Source organism: Oryctolagus cuniculus, chromosome 13 (genome assembly GCF_051225735.1).
Source record: "Oryctolagus cuniculus isolate XC-2025 breed Fujian yellow rabbit chromosome 13, ASM5122573v1, whole genome shotgun sequence".
Classification (NCBI taxonomy): Eukaryota; Metazoa; Chordata; class Mammalia; order Lagomorpha; family Leporidae; genus Oryctolagus; species Oryctolagus cuniculus.
The window spans coordinates 13,790,232-13,814,693 of NC_142879.1; the positions used below are offsets into that span (position 1 = coordinate 13,790,232).

General features: G+C 38.8%; 1 protein-coding gene across 18 annotated transcripts in view; it reads right to left on the reverse strand.

Moving 5' to 3' along the window:
* Positions 1–24,462, reverse strand: part of DENND1B (DENN domain containing 1B) — a 303,159-nt gene that overhangs the window by 13,962 nt on the left and 264,735 nt on the right. For all 18 annotated transcript variants that reach the window (XM_070055062.2, XM_070055061.2, XM_051820442.3 and 15 more), the window contains 2 exons: positions 20,102–20,158; positions 19,152–19,259 (listed from right to left, as the gene is read on the reverse strand). In XM_070055062.2, coding sequence (XP_069911163.2) covers positions 19,152–19,259; positions 20,102–20,158 — 165 coding nt within the window. The remainder of the gene's footprint in view (positions 1–19,151; positions 19,260–20,101; positions 20,159–24,462) is intronic.

Sequence of the window (24,462 nt, forward strand, 5' to 3'; positions counted from 1 at the left end):
ACTGATTTGGAGTGGTTAAGACAAGCACTCGTACAGAACGAAGGTTGTATTTATGAATATACTTATAATTGTTGTATTTATGCATATACTTATAATTCTAGTCCAATATTTCTTATGAAGACCTCCAGAAGTAAATTCTGTGGCCCTACCTGTTCAGAGGCTGCATGGCTCTAGATTTACAAATAAATTCAAGAAGGCTTGTGTGTTCAGTTATCTTTTTTGTTTTTCCAACATAAATAATCAGACTGAATCTAATGAGAACAGCCTTCTTTTTGTGACCAAGAATAACCTTTGAGATAATTCTGATCACAAGTGGGAAGAATATAAAGAAAATTCTAAAAGACCCAGAAGAGAAATACTTCCTTTCACTCCTTTCAGGGAAATAGTGGGTGCAATTGGGAACTTTTTCCCCAGGACTTTCTGTACCATTCATGATTTCATTAGAGCTCTGTAGAATCAGATTTTATGGAGGATTTCTAGTTAATTCAAATACTTCTTGTCCACTGAGATGCAAGGAAATTTGGTCTAGCAGAGATGTAGTTACTATGAGACAGATACACATCAGTGGTGTATCTGTTGCCTTTTCCGTATTTGTGCCTGCCTGTGTGTCTATTCTTTGGATTGTCTTGAACCATCTTACATGTTCCTTTACTAATCAATGAGCTAAATAAAGCATGACTCACAATTTTACTCTTTCATGTAGAATTATTCTTCTGAGTAGCCAGTTAATGTTTTCTGAATAAATGAATATCTGCATACTGTAGCAGGTAGTTTCTATTGAACACTGAGTGAACTAATTGATAAGAAAATATAAAATTTAAAGAAAATATACCAACAAATTGACACAAGGCACAGAGAGAATCATGTTTGCTCATCAGGAGTTAAGGAAATGCCAACTGTGTAACAGGCACTAGGCCATATGCTAGGATACAGTGATGACCAAGAGCAGGGTTCCATGCCCTCATGGACATTATATTCTAGCAAAGGAGTCATGAATTAAATTAAATATTCTTACAAACAAGCACAAAAGTTAGGACTGACATTAACTTTTACTAAGCTGTTATAAAAGCACTTAACAGAAATTCGACCTAGTTTGAGAGATTAAGGAAAGTTCTTTCCCTAAAAGTCGTCTGAGTTTAGCTTTGAAAGATGCTGTTAATATGTGATGAGAATATATAACAATATGTGCAGTGGTTCCATGGTGAGACAATTAGGACAAATAAAAGGGAAGGGAAGACAACTACTGGTGCACTGTGGATTAGAACTTGTGTCTGTTGGTGCATGGGAGTCTATACACGGACCCATTAAGACTTGCAATTGCCCTTTTGATCACTAGATGGCAGATATATACTAAGAAGGCAAAAGGCTGGATAAATTAAAATTCATGGGGGTTTACCGAGAGGTTGAGGAGATGAGAAATCTAGCAGGGAAATGTGAGATAAGAACTTGGTAGGGGGAAGGCAGGCAGGCAATAGACCCAAGACCTGCAAGTTCAAATAATGAAGGCCAACAGACAGCCCTTTAATCAACAAGTGCCTCTGAGGACCCACTGAAGCTGTTCTGTTCACCCCCTGAAATAAGGCAGCAGCCACATCTCAGATCTATCTCTCTGTACTTTCAGTTCTTTTAGTATTTCTTCAGTCTACAAATATGCACTGAGTACCTACTGTATGCATGCGACTGTCTTTCATGATGTGAGGCATACAAAAGAAATGAAAAAGATGCTCCTCCTTCTCAAAACATTTCAAAAATGGAGTGAAAATACTGAACTACTATTGTACATATTAATGCAGGTACAGATGAAAGCCTCTTATTCCCCACTGTGTGAATGTAACTGACTCAACTTTTTTGATCATACAGGAAAACTTATATAAATGATTAATCACAATTAATGTCAAATAATTACATCAAACCAATGATAATTAAAGTCAATTATAACACCACCAATAATGGAAAAGTAGGTCCAGTCAGCACACTAACATTTTTAACAATACAGAAATGTGACCACAAGCCATAAGCAATATAGGTGAAACAAGGATGTGCAAAGTTTCTGAAGCGCACAGGTCTGCTAAGCCACAACATCCCACAAGCTAATGCAGAGGCTGTGAAAATGAGCAATGCTCTTGGGAGCTGGTATTACACAAAACAGGGGACATATTTGGATGTAAAACGTATCATAAGAAAACAAAGTAAGTAAACTTTTATATCACTTTGATATAAAGAATTAAAAATGACATGAGGAACTGGATGTCACATGTCCTCAACCAGATTCCTACTAGGTTCTCAAATGCGAACAATTGTATAATGAAATTTAGGTGTGTAAAAATGTGAGTACACATCTAGCATGTGTGAAAATTCATGAAGTAAACACTCTTCTTAAAAGTGGGGAAAAGTGCTAAGAGTGAAAAAAATACCAAATTAATGAAAAAGAAGGTCATTAACATGGAATGAAATTCATCAAAGATATCCTAGTGGAGAAGCTGCCACTATAGCTATTACTTAGTATTACTGAATTAATAAATAGGCTGAGAAAAAACAATAGGTAAAAGTGTTTTACATAAAACAAAAAATATAAGAACCAGAAAGTGACAGAGATAGAAGGACTGTGTTACAAAACCATAGAACTTAATGTTTGCAGAGACCTCATGAATTAAGCTGACTTAGCCACAACAAGCAAGATAAATGCATCCTTCATGCTACTGAGGCTTCCAGGCCGTGTTTATCAGACAGTGGATGGTGAACAGTACTCCCCTGATGCACCAGGGAGCCGGGTCAGCTTGCAGTTACCATTCTCATCAGCAGATGGCAGAGAAATACTACGAAGGCAAAACACTGGATGAGTTTAAATTCTTAGGAGGTTATGGGTGGGGTGGAGGATAAGGGATAGGGGCAGATGAGTGAGAAAATACAGGATTTTGGAAATCATAAAATGAAGATGTTTGCACCTATGAATTTTTTGAAAGTAGGTACAATCTGTGCACCCATTTTAGAGTTAAGGCATCTGAAATCCAGAAGTGTTCACTTTCTTACTCAAGTCTACAGTAAACCCTTGGCCTTACGCATTTTGCAGGCTCACACGAAAATACATGCATGAAATAACAGCAGAATTATACAGCATTACAATGACACATCTCAGAGATGTAAAATTTGAAATGAGCTTTAAAAACACAGGTGTTTTAATTGTGGGGGTGGTAACTGAAACACAGGGCTAAGTGATAAATCCCTGAGGGATCCGTATTTCATAGACTCAACTTTACTTCATTTAAACCCTAAAGCAAACTTTAGCGAACATCTTCCCTACTTTACATGTCAGGGAGCCAAGGGCTTAGCACAGTGCAGTGCCCTGGCTAGTTGAGGCGACTAGCAGTGACACAGCTGAGACTAACCCGCGTGTTCTGACCACGCGGATGGCAATGCTCATCACCACAGCTGTGGTAGATGCAGAACTCCCCAGAGACGCATGAGAACCAAACATCCGAGAGAGACTTCCTAGCACTGGCAAGTGAGCCGCATCTCGGGGCAGGTGGCAGCTGCAGAAGGACACGAGAGCCAATGTTCTAGGCAGAGGAAGTGTCAGCGTGACGGGGACAAGAAAGGAACACAAATACACTGAAAACAAGTCAAAGGAGGAAACTGGAAGGATTAGCAAGGTAGGTATGCGGCGAAATCTGAGGATGTCGGCTGATGGGGGCTCTTATCCCTTGGCTAAAGAAAACAAGATTTCATAGAAGCATGAAAGTCATATTCTTGAGCAGGAGCATGCTATGTGAGACCGAATCAGCAGGGAAGACTTCCAAGTGGCCCGACTCAGCCAGCGACCCTTGTTCCAATGCTCCCATTTTCTTTTTCATCTTCACTCACTCCACTCTCTGCCACTTAGCTGTCACCTGTGCACGCCCCTTTAGAAACACAGTATTTCATTCAAAGTCCACCCCTATCTTACCAAGTCCTTGAGATCAAGAATCATATCCTTTATTGCTCTTGTTTCTAATCCACTTCCATTTAAAATGCAGAGAATTGCTAGAGAATATTACTCTCACCTTAACAATAATAAAAAAAAAAAAGCTGGCTAGTCCTTCAAAAATCTTAATTGTTCTTGACCCTATCACACAGCTGAGCTGCAAGGCAACCAAGTGAACGGAATTGCATACATTACAAGGCCTCCAAGGGGAGAGAGAGACAGGATCGATTTCACCCTTGGCAAAGCACAGGAAAGAGGCAGCTGCTGTGTGAGCAGGTACGAAGAAATCTACTGAAACTTTAATAAAGCCTTAAAGGCCATGTGTGGGCTAGCATGTCGGTCTGGAACAGCCAAGAGTCACAAAGACAAGATGGGTATGACCTCACATGCTCTCTGCCACATATAAATTCCTCTAATGTACCTGCTAAGTCAGGCAATGTTATCACCCAGTGCTCATGAAAAAGACTGGGGACAGAGACTGAACGGAGCTCCCCTTGATTGTTCAGGTCTGCAGAAGGTACAGGCTACTGCGCAGGGACAAGCAGGAAGCTTCAAGTACTTTTCTAGAAAATTCATTTCAGTGAAACAAAAGCCTGAAATTGGCAACAAATTCATTCCCAGACTGATGGAAGCATCAGCTCTCTCTGCTCTGGGAAGGGACAAGAAACTCTCAAGCACAGCATCCAACACGGAGAGGAAATGGAGCTCTACCAGTGCTGGGCAGGGGCAGGTTATCCTCGCCCAACACCAGACCAGTCACAGATATAACAAAGAGCCAGGTGGAGAGGGGAAGGCACAGGAGCTAGATGGACCAGGGCACAGAAAATCCTTCAGGCTAAGGTCAATGAGCAGCTGAGTTTCACTGCTGTGGAGGGTAGAAAACATGGGAGAGACCCTCCCCCCATGAGTATACGGCACAAGTGCACAGGGACTTCCACTAGAGCAGGGTGAGAGCAACACTGAGCAAACCTTCTGGTACCTCCACTCCAAGCACAAGGTAATAGCAGCCGACTGCAGATAATGACAGAAACAACAAAGTCCAAATCCAGACAGACCTCTGCTTGGCTCAGTCCCTTACACTAAAATGTTAATGTAAGAACAGTCTCGCCCATTTCTGGGGGAAACACTACTGAAATTTTCTACATAGGAGGCTCCCACATTCAGTTAAGAATTATCAGACATGAAAAAGATCAGGGGAAAAGGGAGGGACACGCATACTTGAATGGATGGGGTAAAGCAGAGAGGGCATCTATTCTAGACAAAATCATTTTTTAGCAATGATATAAACGACGAGGAATTCTTGTGATGGGCTCATCACCAGATGAGGAAAGAACCACTGAACTTCAAGACAGGCCAAATAAAGTTTATCCAAATGAAACACAAAGAGAAAAGAGGGCAGGAAAAATGGAACAAAGAAAAAAAATCAACAAATAAAAAACAGAACAAAGCATCCAAGAACAGAGGAATCCATCACCCAGCCCACTTGCTTCGGTTTCCAGTATGTGGCTGGCACTTATTAGTTCTGTGTGACAGCTTGTTATGGCCGTTGATAGAATGGAAGCAACATCACCCAACATATATGAAACTTCTAATGGGTGTTAGAAGAAAAATTCTTATAACTACACCAGCTCTAATCTCCTCCATAACTCTACGGAGGAAGACTTAACTATTATCATCTTACAGATCTGAAGGCTAAAGAGAATAAGAAAATTGCTCAAGTTCACAAACCACTCAAGTGGCAGAGCAAGAGCCCCTCAAGGTCTGTTTACATTAACAGCCCCAGGGTTTCTCTATTTAGTAAGGAGTGTGAGGGTCAAGTAGTCAAAGGGGAAAGTTAATTTAAAAAGGTCACTGAAGGAAAAGTCTTGATTGTAAACAATGGTTCTTCCCTAAGAGGAGATAAGTGATCCTGAAAACCGCAGATGGACAGAACTACCACACAGTCGGTGTCCAGAGAGTTGGTGTTGAATTGACTCAGGTGAACTCTCTATTATGGGGTGTCCAACTCGACCATCTGGTGCCACTAACTGCAACAGTGGAAGTTTTTTTAATTTGGCTGGGGTCTGTTATAGACTTTATAGAAATTCCCTCACTAGAGTTTAGAGACAGAACCTCAGAAATCAGAGCTGGGGCCTGTGCTGTGTTGTAGTGGGTAAAGCCACTGCCTGCAACACCGGTATCCCATATGGGCGCTGGTTTGAGTTCTGGCTGATCCACTTCTGATTCAGCTCCTTGCTAATGACCTAGGGAAAAGCAGTGGAAGATGACCCAGGTACTTGGGCCCTTGCCACCCACATGGGAAACCCTGAGGAAGCTTCTGGCTCCTGACTTCTGCTTGCCCAGCCCTGGCCATTGTGGCCATCAGACGAATGAAACAGTGGATGAAAGATTCTCATTCTCATTCTCTCTCTCTCTCTCTCTCTCTCTCTCTCTCTGTGTGTGTGTGTGTGTGTGTGTGTAAGTGTGTTTGTATCTGTTTCTCCCTTTCTCTGTAACACTTTCAAATAAATAAGCTTCAGAAAAAAAAAAACACAAAAAAAGAAATTGGAGCTGACCATTTTAGAGTCTTTTCACTAAGGATAAATTAGGAATTTATTGGTAAAATACTGCATCAAAATCATCCCCAGAAGAATTCAAATTCTCGGTTGTTGATCAGACACTATAGAAAACCCCACCCAACAGCAGCACTCTCTCAGGCATTCTAAGACTGTCTCCCGCTGAAGCTAGTAACAGGTGGAAAGAGATATTACCATTTGCCTGTGTTTGATGCAACACAGCTGTGAACTGTTAACACTTGTAAACCAACTTTTAAGGAATACTCAAGTCAAGTGATCATATCCATTATATTATCTAAAATATGTCACCCAATTATTTTTCTGGTCTTTAATATTCTGAAATGTAAATTTCACCAAAGGTTTCGCATTAATTTTTCAGAACCAAGAGATTACTGATTGAGGTAGATACAAGGAGTTTCATAAGACTGTTACATAGTATTCTCAGAGCAAAAATAAACCTGTAACTCTGATAGATGGCAAGTTATTTACAATTTCACATATTTGTTGGCAGAGTTTCTATGTAAACATTTAAAAAAGTTCCCTGAGGGGCCGGTTCTGTGGCACAGTGGGTTAACACCCTGGTCTGAAGTGCCAGCATCCCATATGGGCGCTGGTTCGAGACCCTGCTGCTCCTCTTCCCATCCACCTCTCTGCTATGGCCTGGGAAAGCAGTAGAAGATGGTCCAAGTCCTTGGGCCCCTGCACCCATGTGAGAGACCCAGAAGAAGCTCCTGGCGTTGGATCAGCACAGTTCCGGTCATTGTGGCCAATTGGAGAGTGAACCGTTGGATGGAAGATACCTCTCTCTCTCCCTCTCTCTCTCTCTCTCTCTCTCTCTCTGCCTTTCCTCTCTCTCTGTGTAACTCTTTCAAGTAAATAAATAAATCTTTAAAAAAAAGTTCCTTGAAACTTTTCAAGTCCACTGTATTTTCAATGAAACCAGAGAATGTGAATCCTTGAACTAACATTAAGATGATTTTTCTAGTTGATATAAATAATTTAATAGTCAGCATTAACAGAACCAGGTAGCCAATAATTTTGATAAATTATCTTTTCCAAAAGCATACAACTAAGGATTAAAACTATCTGATTAATAACTATAGCTCCATTTTACTTCTCAGATGTATGAACATATAATGGAGAGAAATGTATGTGTGTGTGCGTGGTGTGTGAATGTGTGTGTGTTGTGTGTGTAATGATTAAAATGATTACGTGTTAAATGTGGCAAGATTCTTAATAGAAACTACAATTATATTTTGGTCTCAGAACCAAATAATATTCATTTGCTAAAGTTTTGGTAACAAATGTCAAAGACACTGATAAAGGCAGCAAGGGAACAGTCTTGTGCAAAATGACTAGTATCACACCGGAATGTCAGAAAAACCATGAAGAATTTTCAGAGAAGGCTGCAAACACGGTAGTCCTGTTTTGTAATAGGCATGAGCGTAGAAGCTAAGTTAGGATACTTATGCACTATGCTAAGTATTTTCTGTTGTATTTGGAAATATAACAATTGGCAACTGGTAGCAATGCAGTTCCAATTATAACGTGATTCTATTATATTCCTGTAGTTATCCATCTATTGACACTTCTGGCAATTTCTCTCTCTTGAAGGACAATAATGGGCAGCAACAATTACTCCACAAAGACAAGACTGGTTTTCCCATTCATCTGCATTAGCATTGATCTCTAACAAACTTTAACAGCAGTTGTATACACGAAACCAGAGAAAATCATCATTTCTGTATACTATGAGGCCCATTTAACTGTATACAGGGGATGTTTCCTGTTCCCTTTTTTAATTTGTAAGAGCTCTTAAAAACTAAATAAATGTTTCAAAAGCACCCATTTTTAGTATAAAAATTCTTTTACTGGGCAGGACACAGGAGGAAGAATATAAGTGACGTGATGACTACTGTGAAGTCCAGGGTGGTGATGCTGGATTTGTCTTGGTTTCAAGATGACATGGCCATTTGTGACACAAATTTGAATACGTAAAATTATAACACTAGAAAGGGACATGACAATTTTAAAATGTCTCAAAATATATATAAATAAGATCTTCCAATATGTATTTTAATATACTAAGTATTATTGTTCAACAGTTAACCATTTTCAAAATGAAGTCTCAGCCAGTTCCTAAAAGGAATTGGTTTTGAATTATTCCTTTAATAACATCCTTGGACAATTTTATGACAATATAATGTCTCAATGTATTCTATTGTGTTACTAGAAAAGCTACCACAAAGGTGCTTTAATTTTGTGTTGGCTATCTTCTGTTAAGGAAAGTACTGAAAATGGCCACTAGAGGGCAGCATTGCAATCCATAACTGACAATTTTTTTGCAAACAGACTTAACTACAAACAAATTTGACATCTTGGAAATTAACAGTATTTCAACAGAGAAGTAACATAGAAAATGATTTTTTCAAGTTGGTAATATAGTGCCCATATTTTTCAAAGTAGAATCAAAATACCAATTTTTTGAATTACTGGCATTACTATCAATTTGACTAAACAACTATGTGAAAGAATGACCATGGGATGGTCACTGCTAAAATGTGTTTTCATTTAGGCAGTATTTTTAATGGGCAGTTGCTAATGGACACACATTCACTTAACTTATTTTAAAGAGTTTTATCATTTCAAACTTTCTAACAGATTTTATTACTTTAATCCAATATTTTAATACTTGGTAACAACAGTGTCCTCAACAAAGAACAAAATTTAACAAAGTGCTAAAATTATAAAATTAAAATATTGTTTCTTGTAATGTTTTGATTAAATGTATTTGTCTTGTTTTGTAAGGCTTACTTGACAAAATAATTCAGCATTCTTTACAATTATCTATTTCTATTTCTATCACTCCCATTTCAGGTCACAATTATCTTTCTCACCTTGTGATTTACAATCACTTTTTTCTTGGTCAGAAACACATGGCCGCTTCCCTCAGCAAACAGGGACTATGCCTTTTTTTCCTAATAAATCAAAGTTACTCAATGGATTACATTTTTCCCAAAGATCCTAACCAGTATACCATTTCCTGAAATCTATTCTATCATCTCAGCAAAAAAATCACTGTCTTTAATTACATTCATTTTACTCCTGGAGTCTGCCAAATTCCTATTAAGGAAAGTTTGTCATAAATATGTTGCATGAACCATAACCTTGTTGGTGTGGATATCCCATTTTTTATTATATTTAAGAACTAAGTAATTTAGGATATTGTACATTTTTATCTTTTCTTATAAGTTTCAAAGAAAATTCCATTTGAAGCATTTTAAAAAAATGAGTGGTCATACTTTTAAAAAGTTGTTAACCTACTGAAATTTCATTAGGTACTTATACAACTAAATAATAGTTTGAAATGTTACTTACAAATCTTTGCATTCTAAAAAAGTGTATTTATGTTTTGGGCATATTTTTAAGGGATGAAAATATCAACTTTAAAATGAGAGTCAAGCTATTGTATCATATACCACAGATGCATTAGAATGATGTATAAACTATAAAATACATAAAGACCTTCAAGACAGCAGTTTCATTTTTAAGTGTGCATATCACCTTCAATAATGAATACAAATGGAAACACAGATATTTTATAATGTAACCATCTTTCTTATTAGTACACTGCAAAGGTAACAACTCATATCTCAAACTATTAGTCTGTGTATGGTTACATGAAATAATAGAGTAAGTATCCACCAGTTTCTCTTATTAGTAGAAATTATGACCATTAAACATATTTCTATTTGTACACACTGTGTTTGGGTTAAAGTCTTGACTACATGCCAAGTGTGAGTATATGTCAACAGTCACACATCACAGACAAATGAAAAATAACCTTCCATTCATATTTTCTCAAATTGCTTTTACATAATTAACTGGATAGCTTGAAAATCTGAGTGAATCACCATTTGTTCTAGACATGAAATAGTTAAAAGTGATATGTGAGCCAGGATTTTAATAGGGCTTAACAACAAAAAGCTTCAACCCTCCACTTTCACTAGATTTGTTGCAGTGACTTTGCCTTGCTTAGGGCCATCCATCTGTTAATGTTGACTGGTAATACAGCTAAGCGCTCGAGCTTGTTCACTGGTATATGTGTGTAGGTGTGCATGTGTCTCATGAAGGCACACACACACATGCACAATATAATTACTAGCTTCAGCCAAGAAATGATAATACTATTAAAAATGGAACAGGATCATAGATTTATTTAAAGATCTTACTATTAGAAAATTCTAATAAATGTTTACAAGTAAATATTTTTAAACATAAGTTCAGATGGCAGACTTAGGAGTCGAAATATTGTTCACTTAAGTCTTCATTTCTACAGTAAAACTGATGAAAGAAGCTAAGGATGTGGTCAGGATTAAAGCTGCTTTGCACCATGACCAGTGGCAGTATTCTCTCTGGACCCAACCATCCCTGTTTTCAATAAAACCAGAGGAGAATCCTTTCCCTGGAGTCCTGTTAGGCTGGGGCTGCTGTTGGAACTGTCATCTCCACACAAAAGGGAACAGGGTTGGGTTTTACAAATGTGAAGCCTAATTGGGAGATCTTCATGGCTGTCCCCTTGACATTTATTTAAGCCTCATCAACAAAACGGGAAGTAACCATACTAATTAGCACACCAGCACACAAATTGCTATTTGCTGGGGGTGGACTGCAGGTTCACAATCTATTACAAAAATAAGCTAAGCAATGGGACACGGGCTTAAAACAAAACACATTTAGACCTTTTTAAAAATTTCCAGTAGTACCCAGATTATAAAACCTTACTTTTAAAATTCCTAGAATTCAAATTAGCATAAACCATTTTCATTTTTAAAAATCAGATGAAAATAAAGTCTTTCTTTGACAAGTCTAGGTGGAAACTGGAAATGTGACGTTCTTTACACAGCTGAGATTCACTTCTGAAATGCACTAATCAAATGGATTAGGATGGCAAGAGAACAGTTCACATTCTTTACTCAGACCATTTTACTGACAATAAAATGACATTCTCAAGGTCTTATGAGCCTATAACTAAGAGATTTCTCAGTACAGTAAGGTGCATATTTCTTTTCAAATCATATACTGAGATCTACAGTCACCCCTACTTAAAGTGAACCAGGATAAGTTGGGGGCTCTCTGTTGCTTTAGAGTCAGGACAAAAGAAAGTCAGATGGTGCCATTGTTAAAAGACACATGGAGGGATCGGTGCTGTGGCATAGCCGGCAAAGCCACCATGTGCAGTGCCAACATCCCATATGGGCGTCGGGGCGAGTCCCAGCTGCTTCACATCCGATCCAGCTCTCTGCTGTGGCCTGGGAAAGCAATAGAAGATGGCCCAAGTGTTTGGGACCCTGCACCCACATGGGAGATCTGGAAGAAGCTTCTGGCTCCTGGCTTTGGATCAGCGCAGCTCTGACTGTTGTGGCCATCTGGGGAGTGACCCAGCAGATGGAAGATCTTTATCTCTTTCTCTCTCTCTCTCTCTCTCTCTCAACCTCTCTATAATTCTGCCTTTGAAATAAATAAATAAATAAATAAATAAGTCTTTTATAAAAACACACACATGGAGCCCAAGCAGTATGTATACATACAAATGAAGAGCCACCAACTGTGCTATTATGTTTTACACATGTTTTATCTCTGAAGCCAACAGCGTCCTAGGAAAATGACACGTATTGTTATTGCCATTTTACAAATGTGGAAAGCAAGGTCTGGGGATATTTTGTTTGGCTCCATGTTGACTGTTGATGTCTTTTCCAAGTCAAGTTGTGCCTGGCTGTGCCCTCCACAGCCTTGTCTCTGACTCCCCCGCCTTCCCAAGCATACCACCCTATGCAAAGGCTGGGCAGTACTGCATGGGGACCCAAGATCTGGAGTCAGTCCATTGGCCTCTGAAGTCCTGCTCTATTTAATACCTGTAGAACACTGGGAATATTTCTTAATCGTTAGGTTCACTGTTTCTAAATCTGAAAAATAGGGATAACGATTGGATTGCTGAGAGTTTAAAATGAGCCACATAATTCTCTCTCTCTCTCTCTCTCTCTCTCTCTCTCTCTCTCTCTCTCACACACACACACACACACACACACAGCCGGCTGTCCCGAAAACTGTCCATCTTCCCTAGGTACTCCAAGGCTTCCTCCAGTACCCTTTCATAAGTTCAATTCCATAAACCTTGAGGTTGGCAACTGGTAGTAAGAGCGCGTGAATCACCTGGTCAGCAAGTTCCAAGGCCCCTACAGAACACTGCTTCCAGGTAATTAAATTTACCACATGGCGACTCTTTTAGGAGAATTTGCTTATCTGATGAATCAGATGGTTGATGGGACCTAGAACAAGGCTCCTCTTGGCACATTTATGCTGAAAAACTGAGGTGACTCTTCCATTTTCATGAGCTTTACAGAAGGAAGAAATGAGTGTATTTTACACATTTTACTTACTTATCTATCTATCTACCTATTTATTTATTTATTGCTGATTCAACTCCCCCGTGCAAGCTTGGTCAACACTGAGGAAACCAAACCATGCTGGATGGAGAGAATAATGAATCTGATCATTCTGAATAATAAAAACTACATAAAAGAGACCAAAAACAAAAACCCCAACTTTTTTCCCCTAAAACAGAGATCTTTGCCTCTATTGGCTGTCTCTACTGGGGACCTCAACCAGAATGTGAACTCACAGGACGTCATATTCACCTGTGCACACACAGGCTCTACCTCACTTCCTAAAGTGGGCAACTTCTGAGTGACCTCAACACAAAAACAAAAGAAAACCTTGTTTTGACTGTTAAGCAAGGGAGTGGGCTTAACAACTTCTTATTACACTTACTTTCTCTCTGCCTTAAGTATTACCTAACAAAGCTTAATCTTTGTCTATGATTCTTTTGTAAATGGCCAAATTATGAATCAATAATTTCCCTAAATATTTATTGATTCTGACTTTAACCACATCTTACAACTTCTAGAAATACTTAGATATTTAATTGAAAATCTTAATATGTTCATATTTGGAGAACTGGGGGTAAGAGGACTCACTAATTTGGTAAATAGCAAAAAATAGTAATGTTCCTGCCTCCAGTATCAACTTTCTCTCTTCCATAACATAACAGATTATATTCAATTGAATCAATGGAACTGGATTCTCTGCAGAAAGTGAATCAAGGCTATTTCTTCATTATCAGACTGCAGAGAAAAGGTGGTAGCCAGTGGCCGATCCCTCCTGATTTCTTTGTGCAACATGCAAACTGTGGATTGTACCCTTTTTTAAAACTTGTGTTAAATGGCTCAACTCTCATGTGGGAACTAATGATAATCATAAATTTACCAAGTTTCAGATTTATTGGCAAAGACCAATCCTTTAGGAAATCACAACTATAGATTTTTTGGGGGGTTTTTGCAAAGATGATTTTTTCACAAATAGCATCATAAGGCAATGGGAAGTAGTTGGTATGAGACACTGTCATGGTCCCTGAAGCCTCTTCTCTGAGAACTGCTTCCCTTGCTCACTCTTCTCACTTGACTGCCATCCCAGTGTCCTCGGTAATGTGGTTCTCCCCCTGCTGCTCCAGTTGGAGTTCACTGAACCAAGGATAAGCTCTGGTCCAAGGGAACCAACTGTATTCTTCCCAAGTAATTAGATTTTCAAATGAATTGTCCATTTATAGTACCTGCTTCAACTGGAAGCCTACAAAAGGTCTATCAGGGCACAGAGAAACAGAGAAAACCAGTCTACAGAATGCACAAAGAATAAACAAGAAATCACTCAGGTGCTGATAGAGGAGCTGGGGTAGAGAGGAAGACAGAAGGGGAAGGAGAGGGAGAGGGAGAAGGGAGAGGAGGGGAGGACAGGGAGAGGGGAGAGGAAGAGAATGAGATGGACAGGGAGAGGAGAGAGAAGGAGAGGGACAGAGAGAGAAGAGGGAAGGGGGACAGGGAGAGGAGAAAAGGCGAGGTGGGAAGGGAGGGGAGGAGAAAGAAGGTGATGCTCTCCTCTGATTTTTCTTCCAATCTTATGAGAGGCCTACATACATTTTAGTATTCAGATGTTCCAAGAAATACCTGTATCCTCATGCTAAATATCCTAAATTATTATTTAATTTATGTGAGTTTGCTAATACCATAAATCACTACAAAAGTAAGTAGATAATTCAAATCAAGGACTAGATGACAATTCAATTTGAATACTGCATGCTCTGGTTTTACTAATATGCTGCTGGCCACAAACTGGCTTTCATTTCAGAGCAATATAACTATCAGCTCAAAGAAGTAAAATTAGTATTGAGATAAAGCATGGTTTCTAGGAGCCTTGCAGTGCATAAAATTCAAAGGCAGAAGGAGCAGGAAAAACAATTGTGAGAGGGCTAAAAATTTAACTCTTTGATAAGTATAGATGTGAGCTGAAAATAAAATGATCAAATTCATTTAGCGGAAACAGTGGGTAGGCATTTAGCCTAACAGTTAAGACATGAATGCCCCACCTCAGGGCACTTGGATTCAATTCCCAGCTCCAACTTCTGCTTCCAGCTTCCTGCCAATGAAGACCCTGAGAGGACACAGTGATGGCTCAAGTACTTGGGTTCCTGCCACTCACATGGAAGACCTGGATTGAGGCGCCAGTCCCTGGCTCTGACCCCGACCTTGCTATCACAGCCATTTAAGTGAATGAGCCAATGTCTTTCTTTGTCTTTCAAAACATGCATAAGAAAACAATCAAAATATTAAATTATAGATAAATATTATGAGGTAAAAATTATTGAACATTTGAACCTTAAAAATTTTAGCTGTTGGATGGGTATCTGGCATACTGGTTAGAATGCCACTTGGGAGACCTGCACCCCCCATCAGAATGCCTGGATTGGAATCTCAGCTTTATTCCTGATTCCAGCTTACTACTAATACCCACCCTGGGAAGCAGCAGGCTCAAACAGTTCGGTCCCTGCCCCCAAAGTGGGAGACCTAGATGGAGTTCCCTGTTTCCACCTTCTGTGCATCACAGCCCTGGCTTTTGCTGGCTTTTGCTGGCATTTGGGGAGTGAACCAGCAGATGGGAGATCTTTGTCTCTGCCTGTTTGTAGGTATGTGTTCCTGCTTTCAAATTTAAAAAAATTCTTAAATTTAAACAGCTGTTAAAATACATATATACATATATATACCAATTGATATAATGGGAAACATGTACAGAAAGAAACATATATAATGGGCATATGTATTTCCTGAAGCTCAGATATTTATCCCTTGAAAATTTAAGATTATTTTTGAAATACTATTAACATCTGCATCATAATTCTAAATATGTCAGGTTTAACAAATTCATATACACCAAGTAGGAATATATGTTAGAATTCTTTATATAATAAACTCTATTTCTCCCAATTCTTGTTAGTTATCATTTCTCTCACATCTACTTGAAAATCATAAAACGCTGACAAATAGAGATAACAGAATTAACGATATTGTAATAAGTGAAGGCCCTAAGAATTCAGAGTATGTTACAATGCATGAAACCTATTATCTCAAAGGGTTTTCTGTAACCTAATAAAATTTTCTCTGTCAGAGGATCTGTAGCTAATAATATTGTATTGTATTCTGGAAATTTTCTAGAGGAGTAGATTTTAGGTGCTCTTACCACACCAATAAATAAATAAATAAATAAATAAGTAGCTCTGAGGTGATGGATATGCTAATTTTCTTGAGTTTAGTAATAACTTTATGTCATACATGAAAATCAAAACATCATGTTGTATACCTTTGAACACAATACAAAATAAATTTTGTTTCTGGTAATTAATACAAAAAGTTAGTAATTTATTTGGTACTAAATTATAATAGAAATTCCACATCATAATAAAGAAAAGATAGATTTAAAAATTAAAATATGAGGAGCTGAAACTAGTTCTCTTAATGTTGCCATTATGAAAGGCATTGCTCTGATTTAAATGATTTCTTTTCATCTTAAAGTTTGAAACAGTAACAGAAGTAAGAAGGTACTCATAGGCAACAAAAATCTCATTTTATTCACATAAAATCTAATCAGTGTGGTATAAATAAGCTAAATGTGTTAACAGAAAGACAATATATATTTTTCAAAAGCTTTTAGGATGTTAAAGCTTGAGAACAGACAAGAATTGAACCTAACTAATTATGAGGGAAAAAAAAAAAGAAAAATCAATGGCAAATCCATCATTAGTTTACAAGTTAACACATGTTCTCCAGTTAACAGCAGTGGCCAGAAAAGGTTTCTACACTCACGCCATAATTACTTTATTGAAGGGCTTACTTGTTTACATCACACAATCAACCATTACCACCATGCTATAATGAGGCAATTCTAACCTATAAAAACACTGGCTGAATACATGGGACATCAGAGAGGCGTATTTTACCAAAGTAGTCCAGTGAGGGCAGAGACTTTCTGTTTCTCCTTCTAGATAATCCTTGGTATCAAGAAAAGTGCCTGGCACCCAGTAGGTAGGTACTGAATGACAGAATGAGTTTTCTGTACAGTTTCACAGGCGCTTTCCCACTGTTAAATACCACAATGGTTGGAATCCTGGGTCCCTCCAGAAGCCATGTTGGAAGCGTATTCCAACTGTTAACAGTACTTAGACATAGGATTTTTTTTTTTTTTTTTTTTTTGACAGGCAGAGTGGACAGTGAGAGAGAGAGACAGAGTGAAAGGTCTTCCTTTGCCGTTGGTTCACCCTCCAATGGCCGCTGCTGCCAGCACATCGCGCTGATCCAAAGGCAGGAGCCAGGTGCTTCTCCTGGTCTCCCATGGGGTGCAGGGCCCAAGCACTTGGGCCATCCTCCACTGCACTCCCGGGCTGTAGCAGAGAGCTGGCCTGGAAGAGGGGCAACCGGGACAGAATCCGGTGCCCCGACTGGGACTAGAACCTGGTGTGCGGGCGCCGCTAGGCGGAGGATTAGCCTAGTGAGCTTTGGTGCCGGCCTAGACATAGGATCTTTAAAGAGGGGATTAGGCCTTGAATGCCCCACCCTCGTGGTATAAAAGAGCAAGCTGGGTCCTCTCTTATTCTCCCTACCTTCTGCCTTCCACCATGGGATGATATAGAAAGAGGGCACTTGCTAGAGAGGCCAGTGCTTTGATCTTAGACTCCCCAGCCACTAGATATGTGAAAGATACAGTTCTGTTCTTTATAAATCACCCAGTCTCAGGCATTCTGTTGCAGCAGCACAGAATGCCTAAAACAAAGACACACAGAGGCGCTTTATTGTGACGTTTCTGCATTGCTTGCCCAGCCGGGAGGCCCGGTGAGCACTGGAGATGAGATTTTGTCCTCTGCTACTCTATGAGACTTAACACAAGTGATTTACCACTCTAGTTACCAACTTTGTCATCCGTAAACCTATGATAAATGAATCTTTGCAGCTACTGACAGTTGTATCACTTTTTAACTATAATCTACTTAAGAATTCATTTTTAAAGCTAATTTTCTAAGGCGACTTAAAATACTATTTGAAAAACACATATTTTGCTTTGTTAACCTTCAGAAGCATACTTACTGCACTAAACTGGAGACACACAGCTATGCTTCTGAACACTGCCGCCGGGACAACTTTCGGAGTAGCATCAGCAAGTGAGCATAAGCTTTCAACGTTTACGGCAGAAAAAGACACGCAGAGGTCTGCAGTTTACGGCAGTCAGACTCCCAATTCTTTGGTTTTACAATGGTGAGAAAGCAATATGCTTTCAGTAGAAACTGTGCATTAAATTCTGAATGTTGGTCTTTTTTAGGGTTAGTGGTATGTGGAACAATATTCCCTCGAGAAACCAGAGTTCCCAGACAGCCATGTGATCTGGAGTGCAAGCGACCAAAACTACACAGTGCCCTGTGCTGCCAAAGTTAGAACGCTCGGGAGGGCAGTGTGCTAAACGCGTTTTTGACATATTTTCAGTTTACATGCATTGTAAGTTGAGGAGCATCTGTGTTCTGTGTTCATCCTCTAATTTCTATAGACTATTTTAATGGTTATATTCCCATGGATGGATGAGTTTCATTTTATTTTCGTCATACAGGAAACTGCACATTTCTTGTTCATCAACAAGCTGTTTACACTCTATGAAAATCATACATTTAATTCTCTCTTCCCTCATTGTAACTAGAAACTCTATGAGGACATGACTTAAGGTACAGATTGTGTATCCCTTATCTGAAATGTCTGGTACCAAAAGTATTTCAGATTTCAGGAGCTTTGGGATTTTGGAATATTTGCATATACATAATGAAGTATCTTGGGGATAGGCCCACGACTAAAAATGAAGTTCACTTACGTTTCATATACACTGAACATGCATAGCCTGAAGGTGATTTTAAACCTTATTTATAGGGCACCTGCACTTGGACTGTGATGCAGCATAGAGGTCGGGTGTGCAATTTTCTACTCGTGGCATCATGTCGGCTCTCAAAAATTCATGGATTTGGGAGCACTTCAGATGAAGCTGACATCCAGAGCACAGTTTCTCAATCCCCTTACAGCATTCCAGATTCCACTGGCTCCTCTCCTTGACCAAAATGCAGGTTTTCTTTTATAAGGTGGAAAAACTTGGGTCCAAAATTATTGATTGTAATTATATAATTAAAAAGTGGAGGTAAAAAGGGTAAGCGATCTTACCTGCGCAAGCTTACGCTTTTGTAGGTTTTCTCCCTTCTCACCATGTAATGTGTAAACTGGTGTATACTGCACAGAACCAGAACAGGTACCATAATCTTCCTCATTTTCCTACACATGACAAAATATGCAAATAATTATTTAAAAATACTCCTTTTATTGCTACAGTTATTTGATTACCAAAGTATCTCACATGCATGCAAACAATAATACTGAGTTTAAAGGATCTATGTAGAGAGAAGATTCATTTTTCTATAATATGAATTAATCACCCCCAAAATAATCTTTGATTATTATGAATAACTGAGATAAAGTTTATATGAAGATAATATGCTCTTCATTACTACATTGGCAATTTGAAGTAGTATGTTTTCTCTAAAGGTAAAAAATTCAAAATATAATAATTGTTAATAAAATCTGTAGAGATCTAATGCTTAATCAACTCAAACACACCCATAAGTATACACATACATATTTATATGCCTGCAATATTTCTAGAATCAAACACAAATTTTCATACATAGTCTTTTGTAAATTAGCAACATTCTTTAATTTAAAATAATCACTGTCAGAAAGAGTCTATGAAAGCAAATGATAGCATTTCTGGATTCGTTCTACAACAAAATATCTTTTAAAAATATTTCCCATCTTGAAGCAAGAACTTCAATTGTGATATCAAGGCAATCAACTTTATGAAACCATACATCCTGTTAAAGCAGCTTTGAAGACCTCCACATTCTCTGATAAAACATGCGAACAGTAGAGAGAGTATTCAGGGGATGCATACAGAATGGCAGGGTTGCCAGCAGGACTGTTTTGAAAAATACATTCTTGAACAAAGGGATAAGCATATTTCAAAGTCACTAAAAACATAAAACTCATATGATTTGTAAAGCCTAAGCTTCAGACTAACACGAGGATCCAGGTAAAACGAAGAGGAGAGGAGAACGCACCTTATGCTTTAGCTTACTCTTCACTTCCTTCAGGCCCAGCTTCGCATGATTTTTTGCCTAAAAAATGATAATAAATGTGTCCAGGTCAGGGCGGTTCTATAACCATATAAAGAGTAAGTATATAAATATCACATTTAACTGCAGTTGCTAAAACTCCTGTTATATAGAGAAAAAATTGTAATATTCACTGTATTTTCAGGAATACCATACCCGTTACTACCCTCTTAGACCTAAGTGAGTTGGTGAAAACATGGTTAGTTTTCATTTGCAAACAAATATCATACAGAGGGTAACATGAGCAGTTTTGCCTCCTCAGCTCTAAAGAAAACAAGGAGAATTCACCAGATTAGTCACAGCCACTCTTAGTTTGGAACTGTGCCAAACACAGAGAAGTGACAGCACGACCCAGCAGCAAGTTGTTTGAGAAAAGAAACTCAAGCAACTTTCCAAAGCATTATGAAAGTGCTTCTACAAGTAGAAACATATTTTATTAGCAGGACAGTCTTAACGTTATGGTTGTTTCATATACAGTCTTGCTGGTAAACATCAAAAGTCATTTAACAATTTAAAGGCTATTCTCATGTTTCACCTGGAAGCCAGCTCCAGCCTTTCAGGGTGGTCGTGCTATGAACTGCGTGGGGCATAACTCATCTAAAGATAACTAGGAGCAGGCATTTGATGCAGCAGTTGAGATGCAAGTCGAGACACCCATATCCACAGCGGAGTGCCCGGGTGCCTTGGTCTGATCTTGGCTCCTCCTCAATCCCAGATTCTAGCCAATGCGCACTCTGGAACCCAGCAGGGGACAGATCTCCGCCACATACTGGGAGACTACACTGAGTTCCTGGCTGCTGGTCCAGTCTGGTCCACTCCCACTGTAGAGGACACTGGAGGGACTGAACCAGAGGATGGAAGAGCTCTCTGTCTCTGTCTCTTTGCCTTTCAAATAAATAATAAATAAATAAATGTTTCTTTAAATCTAGCTTTTGCTCCACTTAAATTCCCAAACACAGTAGCCAAAGTAAAATGAGGAGAGGAAAGGAAACCACATGTGTTTTGTGTTTTCTAATTATATGACTGTATACTGGGTGTTTAGAGTATATTATCTCATTTAGTTACAACAACTCTATGAGATTAGTATTACAATTTTTTTAAAAAGATTTATTTACTTGAAAGTCAGACACAGAGAGAGAAGGAGAGGCAGAGAGAGTGAGAGAGGTCTTCCATCCACTGGTTCACTCCCCAATTGGCTGCAATGGCCGGAGCTGCGCCAGTCCGAAGCCAGGAGCCAGGAGCTTCCTCTGGGTCTCCCACGCTGATGCAGGGACCCAAAGACTTGGGCCATCTTCTACTGCTTTCCCAGAGAGCTGGATGGGAAGCGGAGCAGCCGGGACTCAAACTGGTGCCCATATGGGATGCCGGCACTGCAAGTGGCAGCTTTAACCACTACGCCACAGAGCTGGGCCCAGTATTACAATTGTTATCACATCCTACAAGTAAGGAAGGTGACTCAAGAAAAATAAGTCTGTAAAGTCCAGATTCAAGTCCAGGTTTATTTAATTATAAAGTTCAACTTCCTTTATCAAAGAAGAGGAGCAATTAAGTTTCCAAAAAGACATATACTGAATTTAAGCTTTACCAAAAAGAAGACCTCCGGATCCTCAGTATTGACACAGAACCTGGGTACGTGCAGACTCAAGACTCTGAATGGAAAGCCCTTGTCCCTAGGTAACCATCCTGCTTTCCCTGAGGTCCTCTAGGAGGGGAAATACATGTCTTTCCCAAGCTCCTGAAGGGGGAGGCTCTTATCTCTTCTCTACAAGTTTCTCTGGTATCCAGGACACTATCTGGCATATATCAAATGCATCAGAAATATCCTGAACTGAACTACATAACTATTAATTGTTCATGAATCAAAACCAAATCATATTATACATGGCAAAAGAAAATCAGATAAGTTAATTATATAACTCATGGTTCTTAAAAATTGGTAAAATATTTTCAAATCAATTATTTTATTTGTAAAGAACTGACTTGAAGAGTTCTATATTGATCTCTGTATTTTCATTAGGTACAAATGGTAGATTACCAGACAAAATGCTGCAGCTACCATCTCCTAGAATTTTTATCTATCCTTGCTTTGCTCACATTTGACCATTTTTCTAGTTTACCTAGATATCTTCTAATCCATCTGATGACACTAATCTTTCAGATGCTCCTTAATGTATATAGTTGAATCTACTGTTAGGTTTTGTAATTCATGCACTGATTCACTTAAATATGTATTGTGCTAAATGGAGTACAGGTTTTTACCCAGCCTTTTCAACTTACAAGCTGAACTCAGTAACAAGTACTCTACAAAAATGCACCAAGAAAATGACTTTGACTAATACTTTAAGATACAAAGTCCTAGCAAAAAAACATGACATAAAAACCTTTTAGCAAAATCCAATATGCATTTCCCTTGGTTGTAATTATTAGACGCACAAGACAGTGTGTGTGTCAGCTCTGCTTTGCTTTACATCATCTGCAAGTACAGAAAAGCACAAGTACAGAAAGCACAAAAAATTCTAAGCACAGAGATAAGTATAGAAATGTTATAAACACAGAACAAGCTCATAATTTACTTCTACAAGCACATATTCAGTACTTATGCACAGAGCAGAGATAGGGACACAAATACAGGACCAGGGCAGTATCTCCTTTCCAGTACCCATTGTGACCCCAGCTCTAACTGCAATGATGAGTACTAGGCCTTGTCCACGATAGGCACACAAATAATTTTGAATGACTGAAAAAGTGGCAAACACATGGCTCCTACTTTTTAAAAGTTCACCATTTTTAGAAAATCAAGGTAAATCAATTCTATTAAACTCACACAACAGAATTTTAGAGTTCTGTTCATAGCAGTTTGTGGCCAAAGGAGAAATTTTAGCATAGAGAGTTTAGGAAACGAGCAGGTACAACTATGGATATCACAAAATGACTTATTTACCTTCCTCATACCTCAACTGCTGTATGACATGATCACAAGGCAAGTGACAAAAGTGAACAGGGCTGGGCATTTATCATAGTGGTTAGGACACAGGTTGAGGCTCTTGCATCTTTTGTCAGAGTACCTGGTTCACTGTGTGGCTTCACTCCTGATTCTAGCTTCCTGCTGATGCTGACCCTGGGGGCAGCCATGATGACTCAATAGCTGGACCCCTGACAGCCACATGGGAAACCTAAATTGAGTTCCTAGCTCCTGGCTTTGGCCCTGAATCAGGCCATTGCTGGCATTTGGGGAGTGAACCAGTAAGTGAGAACTTTATGTCTGTCTGTCTCTGTGCCTCTCCAATAAATAATTAAAAAAAATTTTTAAAGGTAATTAAGTATATTCTAAAGACCTTGAGTTGCCTGAAATCCATTTAATGAATACTTCTAAAAGCAGAATTTTTAAAAAGTATATTAATTTCCTTTTATTTAAAATGGACAAAGACATAGAGAGATCTTCCATGTGCTAGTTCATTCCCCAAATGCCTGCAATAGCCACAGGTAGAACAGGCCAAAGCCAGGAGCTGGGAACTCAATCTGAATCTCCCACGTGTTTGAGTGAGCTGTCACCTGGTGCCTCCCGCCGTGTGCATCTGCAGTACACAGGGATCGTAAGTGGAGCTGCTACCTGAATCCGGGCACTCTGATAGGGTATAGAGGGTTCCAAGTGCTGTCTGAATTGCTATGGCAAGTTCCTGTTTCAGAATTTTAGATTTGGAGTGATTTTATTGCCTTTCAGAGAAGGTTTTAGAATAAAAGCACCTATAGATTAGGATAAATTTTTAAATAACGAATAAGGTTTTGAATATGCGTGATTTATTGTGATTTCTGAAAAACATGAATGAGATAAAGGAGAGAAAGCACACGTTTGGCAAAACAATGTAATTTCTCTGAGACTGAGGAACTTCGAGTGCTCACTCCAGGAATAAAATGAGGGACTGTTATCTATGAATCTTCTTAAGAATATTAAATGAATATGGGAACATGGCTCAACATTAGTTTGGTTTTTCACATGGCAGATGTGTGCTATTTCACTGTGAAAAAAATCTCTTCAAAATCTTATCCTAAATCAACCTACCAGATGGTGATCTACTCAGAGAGGTTCCGAAGCAAAGTTGGAAAAAACCAAACAGACAGCAGAGGCAGGTATTTCTAAGGCAAAATGATTAACTCTTCCTAGTTTGCTTTTTTGATGAAATTTCAGACAGTTTGGAATTTGGTAAATTGTGAGTCAACTCTGTAGCCTAGCTTCCCTACCTGAAATGTAACCTTTGAAATATTTTTTTTAAACAGAACGTGTAGCAGTATGGATGAGGGAACTTCAA